Source organism: Coturnix japonica, chromosome 4, assembly GCF_001577835.2.
Source record: "Coturnix japonica isolate 7356 chromosome 4, Coturnix japonica 2.1, whole genome shotgun sequence".
In the NCBI taxonomy this organism is placed as follows: Eukaryota; Metazoa; Chordata; class Aves; order Galliformes; family Phasianidae; genus Coturnix; species Coturnix japonica.
Window position 1 is genome coordinate 18,151,654 of NC_029519.1, and position 11,098 is coordinate 18,162,751.

The following is an 11,098-nucleotide window of genomic DNA, read 5'->3' on the forward strand; positions in this document are numbered from 1 at the left end:
AAGATACAGTGATAACTTCCCCCATCATTTTTGAATAGCATTTCAACACCAGTCGGTCTCTAGAAGTTGCATGACGCCTTGGTGCTATTCACAAGGTTTGACCAGGAATTTTCCTCTGAAGATAGTATTTTATAGGTATATAGATGTTACATTGTTTTAAAATAGACCTACCTAAATTGTGTCAATTGTTATAGTGTATGCAGGCAAAAAAAGGAATTATGTTTTATATACCTAGAATCACTTAAGAGTTCCAGCTTCCAGGTTTAGATTCACATTAAGAACCGGATTTGTTATTGTAGTGATATTTGGGCTATTTCCTGGGGTAGCCAGTTTCATAGAAAAGAAATACTGTGTTTCTACCCTGATTTGCAGAAATACAACTAATAAATTTAAGTAACGTGTGGATATCTGTCACCGCTGAGGCCACTCTCATTTTTAAAATGGGGATTACTGTTTTAGTGCCATGGGACTGGTTTTAAAAGCTTATAAGGGAATGTTAAATCAATGCTTAGTGTTAACTTCGCTGCTGGAAACTTCCAGACTTACCAAGGATTTGTCCTGAAGGTCAGTATTTTTCTGTCCCTGCTGCTTGCAGTCAGGGAATATAGACTTTAAAATCTGAGCCTGTGGTAGGAGAACTTGGAGAAAAGGAAAGATAGAACAAGGTTGGACTATGTGTACGTGTGAAATAAGTTGACTGAATTGAGTCAGTCACTTCAAACTAGAAGTGGGTTTAGTGTCCTTTTCTGGTCAGTTGGTTGAAGACAATTTATGAAGTACATCTGGCAGAACTTGTTAGCAAATGTACACCTCAGTCAGAAGGCTTAATATGAAAGAGCTGCTCTGGCAGTGTTAGATGTAACAAATTAATACAGTTTAAAACAAGGATCTAATATACGTGTTAAAATAGTCTTTGTTAATACTTTGCTTTCAGGGAAGGTGAAGCGCAGGGTCATAATTGTAAAGCTTGTTTTTAAAAGAGTCTGAGAATAGCTTCAGAACCAAAGAACTTTGCTTTTATTTCAGGATTAAGCTTTCTAGGAACTTAGGAAAAGGAAAAAGAAACTGAAATTAAGTTCTCAATTTACATTTCTATTTTTAGTTAGATCCTATCTGATGCTGCTTAAACTTTTGACTGAAAAACCTTACGGATTTCAGTTGGGGTTGGGGTGCAGAGGAAAGAGAAGAATGCAGCAGTGGGATAAGGCATCAAATGCTTTCATTGCGTGCTTATCTTAAGTCCATCTTTGAATAGGTAATGCAGTAAGCTTGCTGAAATTGTCTGTTTTTCTTCCCCTCCCCCTGTTTTCTCTCCTGTTCTGCAGACAGCTGTACACCTAACTCAGCTTGAATCGCCCTGAAGAACATAGTTGAGCAGTTGAAAAAATGTGTTATTTGTTACTTCGAATCTTGCCATGAAAGGAAGAATACCACACTGATGCATGATTACTGGAAATTCAGATTACACGTTACCTGCTGAAGGATTTTTCAAGAGGACACGTTTTAAACTTTCAATTTTGAAGATTAGTGCAATTCAATGTTAAATCGTTTTAGTTAGATTAAATTTGTTTTAAAAGTAATTTGTTTAAAAGATTTCATTACCTGTAATAGTTTATACAACAGTAGCCTATTTTAGTGTTGAAGTAGTTTGGTATGACTCCCACCCCCTTGTATTATGAGTTTCATTCGGAGTATTTTTAAGATTGTGTTGCAAGTAATCTTAAGGAAACGCTTAAAAACCAATGCTGCCTTTTCAACCATACAGATAATTCCTGCTATTTCTGTTATTGGCTGTAATCTGAAATGTAAATACCACGCTCAAAGATTTGTTTCTGTAACAGCACAAATTTTATAGGAAGAAGGTTTCCTACAAACATTTCCGTCTATAGAAAATGCATTTATTCTGTTTCTTTGTTTTAAAAGCGGATCTATCTCCTTTTAAAACTTGGTATATGCTTTCAGCTCCTGATCAAGATGAAGAATATAATGGCGTGATCTGTACAAGTCATCGTTGTAAGCTTTTTCCTTTTATTTTTTTACTTGAAAAGTTGGTTGGGGGGAAAAAAAGAAGATAGAAAACAATGCAATTGAGTGCTTTAAGTTGAACAATTTTTCCTAATGCAGTCAAATACTACAGTTGGATGTTTCATCAATACATTGCCTATTTTGATCTACCTACACGTTATTTGTATTCAGTGGTAGCTACACAGTCGTTTTAAGTGTTGTGAATTTTAATGTGTGATATTGCGTTTTACTTCTTCACTTGAATTTGAATATTAAATTTATGCTGTTAGCATTTGGTGTGTGTGTACTCAAATACTAGAATCTTACATGCATCTTACATGCATTTGCAAACTGACTCTGTAGGATTCGCTTTGATTTTTGTAGTAGTAAATTTTGGCCAGAGGCTCCAGTTTGAAGTGCTTTGCCGAACATGAAGTTGAATTTAGTGGCTTACTGTTTCCTATGAAGCTCAGGTGGGAGGAAGAAAAAGGAGACTTGCTTTATCTCATGTTTAAATGAAGTCCCTGAGACCAAGACAAAAAATAATAATAAAAAATCAGTGTTTGGGTAGAATAACTCAGCATTATGCTGTTATGCGAGAGCTACTTTCCAAGTCAGCCTGAGTATTGCGGTTTGCAAACTGCTTTGCTTTTATCTGCCCTAAGTCTTTGAGTTCTGTGTTTTTATTGCAAGGTTTTCAAATAGGCATCTTTAAAGTTACCTTGAAAATACAGCAGACTTCTTGCGTGTGAGAAAGTCTTGATAAAACTTCTATTAGAAGTTTGGGTATACATGGCATTATTGGCTAATTAAGTCATGAACTAAAGTGAAGTTGCGTATTCATTTGGGCACTGTCTGAGGGTGGTGGGGGTGAAGGGCTGGCCAGTACTGCAGAAAGCCTAGGGTTGTAATAGGATTGTAACTTGCCTATTTCAAAGGATTATGGTGCAAAAATAAAACCCCAACAAAAAATCCCACCAAGTTTGCTATAGGCTAGCAATTCCCATCATTACTAATATGAACAGGTACCTTCTCAGTTATTTTAAGTATTTCTTGTAAGTTTGACTGTACACAAGTATGATCAAACACTGCAGCGGAACAAGTTCTGGGAGGGTGTGAGCTAAACACAGTCTTCAGCCACAAGTTTTTGTTTTCTAGATCAGAACGAAGTTGTAAGAGAAGCAGCTGAACCAGCAGTAGCATTTGGTTGCTGTCATTGAGTCTATGTCTTAAAAAGTGACTATAACACCAGGACTGCTGGCCAAAACCAAGTACCCATTTCTGTAGATTATAGGAATTAACACTTCATGTTGCACAGTGCTGCCACAGGCTATAGCTGCTACTGACTTCAAGTTTCCTGCAGAGGGAAGTATGCACTAAGCATATAAAAAACATGCAGCACATCTAATCTTTGCAGTGCTGGAAATGTCACAGTGTCCAAGGACACAGGACTAGAATGTCAGGTCAGGCATGGTATTCACTGAATTAGTTTGTAAGGAGAAGTCAAAACATTTCAAGTGATAAAATGGTCAACTTTCTGAACAAATGGAAGCTTGTTGAGCCAGCGGCAAATGAAAAAGAAACATCTTCAGAAACAAAAAGAAACACCTTACCCCTGTATGATCTTTATGAGTCTGCCTCTGGGCTGTGATACTGGTAGTGTTACTCCAATGAAGACAAAATTAGTATCCCAAAAAGAAGAGCTCCAGAGGTTCCAGTAAGAAAGGATGCAACTTCTGGATCCTGGGCTGTCCTCAGGTGTCGCGCTCTTTCAGAAATGAAGTGGATCTGACTGAGGAAGAGTTAAATGGCAAAGAAGAGCTCAGGTATGTGCAAAAATGTCATCTCAATATGTTACAGGATAACACAGGTTATAATGACCACACAATGGTGTCGAAGTGCCCGATTTCAGTTGCTTTAGACTAAAGCTTAAATTCTTCCTAGAAGATCACAGAGAATCACAGAATGACCCGGGTTGGAAGGGACCTCAAGAATCATGTAGTTCCAACCCCCCTGCCTACCAGGGCCACTAAACATACACACAATGATACATACAAGATGTTTAGTTTTTAGTATTTTTACACAGACAAGAGAGGTATGTCAGGAAATGGACAACAGCTCATCTGTGGCAATAGCTTTCTCATGGGTGTGGAGAGCACCAGTGCCTTATGCATATGAAGTCTTATAATACAGACTATGATCAGAGGAACACTGATTAAAAACTTGTTTTTTGACTAGACAAAAGAAAAGCCACCTCTTGTTTAAAGCAACAGTCATGAGAGAAAACTACCCACACTCCTCTTTAGTACTTACGAAGAGAAGGCATCTAAACAAGTAGGAGTTTACAAGCAGCCTGAAGAGGAGTAACAGCAGAGCTCAGGGAAATTTTATTATCTTATCTGAAACTTTATGAAGGAATTTAGGAGCAAAAAATCAAAGTACAAGCAAACATTTTAAATTGCATTTGCATGAGTAGCTGCCTCATAGCTTGATTTAAGTGTGTTGGATTTTTACAATTCATAATGCTATGATAGGCAAAGGTCTGACTATAAATAAGAATACCTGAATAAGAATACCACCTGAACAATCTTAATGTGGATAAGACATACATGCATTACCACACTGAAAGACAAATTACGGTTAACTTATTCAGTATGCTCTACATTAAATATTTCAGGAACAACTGAACGTACTTCAGTGATTACATTCAGTAACTGTTTAATCAACGGTGTAGCATAACTAATATTAATAGGTACTCGATCTTTCTGACTACTGCAGGAAACAAGCTGTCTTCTTTTAGAAAAAGCTGTTCTGATAGAAGAAATGCCTCAGCATTCCTTTCTGTATCCCTTGGATAGATAATAGCTCCTCACAAGGAACAGGAAGTAAGACAGCCTAAGCCAATGAGCCTGAAAACAAAATTACATCTCTGGAATAAACAGACCTACTAGCAAACGCATGAGATTGTGGTGGTGGCTAAGCCAGATGCGCATGGGGGAGCTGTAAAACATTCACTGCATCTCATCATCTTTGCTTTCCTCCTTGAGAAATTCAACCTGATGATGTTTTATTCTTCCAAATTGTATCCTTTTTCCTTCTGTTTACTTCAGTGTTCAGCACTGAGGGAGGGCATGCAACGTAGACTCCCATAGCAGTACAAGAGCTCCTACCTTCCTGTTCCTCCAGGACCATGAGGGGAAAAGGTTTCTTTAATAGTTGACTGCCACTTTTTCCATCCTTTTCTGACCAAAGAATCAGATGACAAAGTGTAGATGAACAAGATGAGCTGAGGGAGCCCTTCTGCAGAAGAGGGACTTTAGAAAGCTGTCATGGTACTTCAGCTTCCACTGACACACACTGACTTGTATGAAAGAGTATACGTTACAGGAGGTTACAGATTGATACTAGTGAGCCATATAAATATATATATGTATATTTAAAGAAAAAAGCCCAGAGAAAGGAAACATCTACTAGTTTGGGCCTAATTTCCAGGGAGCTTGACTGTATCCCAAGCTCTGCTACCTTACTTGTCAGCTCTCTTTTGATTCTTCTTTCTTCATTGCTTCTGCATAATTTTGTAGACTTTAGCTTGGCATATTTCCCTTCATTCTCTTCTGTCAGTGATTATTCTTCCACAATAGCCTTCAGTCTATTCCTGTATTTAAGTGGAAATTATTTGCTGCTTTTTCATTGTCAGCTCATACTATCTTTTCTTTAAAAGAATCAGAACAAAAGCATGAAGGGTTTTGTTTGATTGAAAGGTTCTGAATTTCTTTTTACATAAAATAATGCTGACTGCTCTCAGCTACACTGTTTACTGTCAACATATGCTCCTTGTGGATTTCCAGATTATTTTCATATAGAGTATGTCCAGATCTAGGGTTGCTTTTATGATTAGCTACCAGGATATTGCTTTGATTATGCACTCAGCACTACTAGCATATGGACTTTGGCCAGCTCATTTTTGTCTGCTGATGGTTCTGTTTTCTCATATTCTTAACAAAACTGTGGTATAGGAAACCTACGTTACAGACCTCTGCTAAGCATCAAATATAATCTCAGTTCTTTTCATTACAAGCAGCGTTTTATAGAGGGAGAGTTTGATACATCCATCATGCACATACTCTAATGATCCTCTCTGGCAACAAGATACCTACCCAATGGAAAAATGGTCCCTTATGATCTAGCCGTGTATTTTATATTGATACATCCAAACAGCTACTGTGGTAACACCAAAATAAAGGATAAAAGTAAGTATACTGGCTGGGGATTAAGACATACTTGCTTGATCACATGCCTGAAAGACCTTATTGCCTATTACTTTGCCTGTGTGTGGTTTGGGTGCTATGAGCATGTAAAAAAGAGCAAAAATATTTCTCAGCCTATTACTGGTTTGATATTACCTGAATTGTCTGTTGTGCATCCATCCATGCTGTTGTAGCCTTCTGATGGACAGGACCCAAAACACTCCATGGACAGTAGCACACCAACTTTGCACCTTGAACATTCAAGGACTGCTCGTAGGGAGAGATCAAGGGTAAAATGCTTATCTTCTGGGGACAAGATGAGAGAGTGTGCTACATGTAAGTGCAAGATTAATGCTTCAGCTGGCTTTGTGGGGCTGTAAATGGGCTAGAAAGAGCACCTTTGCAGAATCAAGTGTGCAAACACCATTCACCAAGCACCTGACATGACACCCCTTGTGACTTTCAGAATTATTTCATTAGTTCTGGGAGATTCAGGGAGCAGAGGCTGTATGAAAACAAACCCAAGCCACGTCAGCCAAAATCTGTACTGACAATGAGCTATGAGGCTGCAAGAGGAAACTTCAACAATAGAACTGAAGTACAGGTGAAGAATACAAATGTTTATGGTTAACTGGTATCTCGGTAGGAAGAGGTAGATGAGTAAAGACCCCAAAAACTAAGCACAGCTTTCTCACCTTTTATCACCACCCTGCTGGTGCCTCTGTCCCAGTGTGGGCAAGAAGAGCAGTACTCTGCTCCAGGCTACAAACTAACAAGCTAATACTAAGATGTTTGTGTTTCAGTTTTATTTTTAACTGCTACTTCATTTTTAACTTCCAGTCTTTTTGTTTGGTGCTCCCTAACATCTCAAGGCATTAGGGTTGGCCACTAAGACTTAGTTAGACACAGTCTCTGCTACACAAAACTCCAAGAAGGAAAGGTTTCCAGCATCTGACCGCAGCAAAGCTGTGATGCGGAGGCACCGGGATAATCCAAGGTACCCTGCAGAGGGAGATAAGGAGGGCCCTGCCAGGCTCTAACCAGCCCTAAGGTATATCAGCCTTTGTAAGTGTTCTGCTAAGTTAGGAGTGGAGAACCAAAAGGGCTGTAAACAAGTAACATGTAGAGCAAAAACTGGCCCAAAGCAGGAAGAAATTTGGTGCATATGCTGATACATGCGCGTTAAGTCCTGACCTACATGAGAAAACACACACATTACCAGAGTAGCAAAGCATCCACAAGCTTGGAAACACTCCAGTCATTGATGAGAACAACGTACAGATCCAGGACAGAAAGTAACATGTTGTTTTGGCTTGAAAATATGGGAACTATTACCTCCGGGGAAAAATAATCCAAAACAAAGACATTCACAGGGAGCTCAGAGAAAACATCAAAGTGACTGTGGATTTGGAGGAAAAAAAAATGTATGAGGAAAGATTAGGAAAGCTGAATATGAATGCGTGGCTAAGCAGCAGTTTAATAAGGGATCAAGAGATAAATCTACAACTGTTTAATTCACAGAATGTAAATGTCATTGGTGAAGCAGACTTTTTTTTTCCTTTCTAATTCACAAAGAAGTTTATTTTCCTGTGGATTTGCATCAGAATTTTGGAAATCAGCAGGAAGACAGTGGGCTCTTCACAGTGTCCCATGCAAAAGTTGAAGTCAGTTTTTGATCAAATCAAAGCAAAGGGAGTAGATCAGGTTGGGCTTTGAAGAAAGCACAGCTCAGTACTTGCAGTGAATGGTGAGATATGGTATTCATGGTGAATCCTTGTACTTGCAAAGTACCAGACAGGGAGCACTATGCAACAGGCATTATTAATCAGCCAACGCTGACAAGACAACTGACTGCAACGAATTACTGCAACAGTGAAGGCTCTGATTATTAAATTAATTATACGGCTTTGTCCAGCAGCAATGGAACATTCACTGTGACTGCCTGCATTCACTGTGACATCTCCACATCCAAAACCCAGTGCTAAGCTCCCTAGCACAAAATGTTTACATCTGTATCTGATTTTGAGAGGCATGCACACTAAATAGGCCTCAGACATATACCTCAATCTATTTGTGCATGCATTTTAATTCAGGCTAATTAAAAGGCTATTTTAATTCACCAAGGACAACTTTTTGGTTGGAAACAAATATTAAGGAAAAAAAGATTGCTTGCAAAGGACGTTTTGTTCCAGACCTGAATAACATATCGTCATGGGGAGAGTCTTTTCTGGGATCAAATCATCCCCTCGCTTGGATATTTCAGGGGAAGCAAGGCATGCCTTGAGGAATATTTTTTGCTACTATGGAAGACATTATAATAGAGGAAGCCAGGGAACCAGGCAGTGCCAGAAATGCCCCAGCCTGGGCAGATCCCCAGGCTGCACATGTCAGGTCTGGGAACATTTGCCTCAGAGGGACCCACAGGCAGTGCTGGGCTGCAGCTGTGCAAACTCCCCTTTCAGACACATGGTAAATCTCAGGATGCTCAGAAGGTAAAAATCTGGCTAACTTCCAGCTTTAAAGAAATTAAACATGTCTTTCAAGTCACTAAGGCAGCCAGGTCTTATCAGTTCTCAGTATATTTCGAGTAATGACGCTGGCTTTTCTCTAGCAGAAGCAGCTTGGTTTTTTCTGCTACACTGCTGTTATTTTGAGCTGGGGTCCCAATACACAGACATAGAAAATGAGTTTTTAAGAAGATGAATTAAAAAAAAAAAAAGAAAACCTACACAGAATTCTAACACTACATCTAAGAGATTAATCTGACAGTGAGGAAAAAAGCCAACTAAATTACCAGATTTAATTGCCCTGAGTGGATGAACTATAATTATGTAGTAGCATCATGTGGGAAGGCAGCACACAGTGGGTTTGCAGAGGACCCTTGGGCCCTGCAAGGAGAGAGAAGCTGCCCCTACAGAAGTATCCTCTCCCACTTTTCCTGCCCCACAGATTTCAGCAGAAGCCAGATGCCCCATCCCTGAAGATTTTCAAGGATAAGGTCCTGGGCAACCTGATCTAGCTGTGGAGTCCCTGTACATTGTAGGATAGTTGGACTAGATGGTCCTCAGAGGTCCCTTTTTGACCAACAGGTTTTAGCACATTTAGCCTTTTGCCAAGAGGAAGCTTGGCCAGTCCTAGCTCTGTATCCTTAATAACTTGCTTCCCCTCCCAACTTGCTTAGTTTGCCTTGAGTGGATTACTGGAGACCCTCCCAAGCTGCTGCACCCCGAGATGTAATTCTATCCCTGCTTCTTGTTTCCCCATCTTCTCACCCAAATCATCATTCCTCAACATCACAACCTCAACCAGGGCATGGTCACTGCAGCCCAGGCTACCTCCAACCTTAACTCTTTTCTGGTGAGCAGAAGGTCCAGCAACACTTCACCTCTGGTCAGTCTATTCAGTACCTGAACTAGAAAGTCATCATCAGTAGATTCCAGGAGTCTCCTGGATCTCTTGCAGCTCACTGTGTTTGCACCGATAAGACCAGGAAATATCCTTGACCTGTGCCCTAGGGACACAGCACACCTCCCTACAGGTAGGGTCAGGATGATGTGTAGAACCCTCTGTTCTGCACAGACATCAGCTTTTCAAAGCCATACATGTGAGAGTAAGCACGCTGTTGGAGACATCAGATGGGAAAGGTCACTTCATCCACATCAAAATACTAATTGCATTTTACTGCACTATAATTTGAAGGAAGGAACTGTAGAAGTCCTCATACGTAAAAGAAAAAAGGCTGTGAAGTGTTTAATGTTTAACCACAGAACAACAACAAAGCCACAGACAAGAATTAGACACATTCAAATTAGTTGCCCTTGTTCCTTTTACATCTCCTGAAATGGTGCCTGGCCTGCATGATGCTAACAGGAGACTCAGCCTAGCATATGCAACACATATAATACTTTTATTAAATACACAGTTAAGTACTGTGTAGATCATCATCTTGAGTTTACATCTCAAAGTTTCATTCTTTCACTACTGAGTACCTTCAAAGGTACATTAACATGCTCCACATAGATGTTATTTTATGTGCTGAGTGAAAACCCTCATGCCCCTACACTTCCATGCATTGCTTTTAAAGCAGCAATATCCCAGGCTGGATGTGACTCTGGGCAGCCTGGTCTAGTGGTTGGCAACCCTGCACAGAGCAGGGGGATTGAAACTAGATGATCATTACAGTCCTTTTCAATCCAGGCCATTCTGTGATACTATGATTGCTACTACAGTGACTCACCCTGAGCTTTTCTCTTCTGAGATTGGACTGTCTCACACTTTGCAGCTCAGGTTTACTTGTGGTCAAGTTTTCTCTGGTGTATTTCCTGACAGCGCTCTCTGAGTTATGTTGCTGTTTACTCACTCATGTTTATGGGCAGTAATCCTTACATTACTAAAATAAACAATTAACCTTTGTATTTTCTAATGCATAAATTGCTGATTCCAACTCCTTAGCGCCGCCTTTCAGGTATTCACTGAAGCTTTTTGATATGGGGTTTTTCTTAGAGCTCCAGCTACTGGTGGAAAAAAAAGTCTAGCCAATTAAGTGATGTCTTCCTATTGACTCCAACTGCAAAGAAAAACTTGTAAGTATGGCTCAGGGGAACTCTGGAATCTCAAAAATCAGAAGACAAATAATTTTGTCAGGCTGCTTGTGGCCTGGTCCAACATTGAGGGTCTGCAATGATGGGGCACCACCACTCTGGGCAACCCATTCCAGTGCCTCACCACTCTTACTATAAATAACCTTTCCTTATATCCAGTCTAAATCTCCCCTAAATATATAAACCCACCACAGTTAACATGGACATTGCTTCAGAAACACTATGTGTCTTGTCTCCTGCATGGCT

General features: G+C 39.8%; 1 protein-coding gene across 5 annotated transcripts in view; it reads left to right on the plus strand.

The window, feature by feature from the left end:
• The window catches only part of RBM46 (RNA binding motif protein 46), an 8,349-nt gene extending 6,769 nt beyond the window's left edge, over positions 1-1,580 (plus strand). For all 5 annotated transcript variants that reach the window (XM_015861017.2, XM_015861018.2, XM_032444150.1 and 2 more), the window contains one exon: positions 1,326-1,580. In XM_015861017.2, coding sequence (XP_015716503.1) covers positions 1,326-1,351 — 26 coding nt within the window. In that variant the 3' untranslated portion in view covers positions 1,352-1,580. The remainder of the gene's footprint in view (positions 1-1,325) is intronic.
• Positions 1,581-11,098: the final 9,518 nt, after the last annotated feature.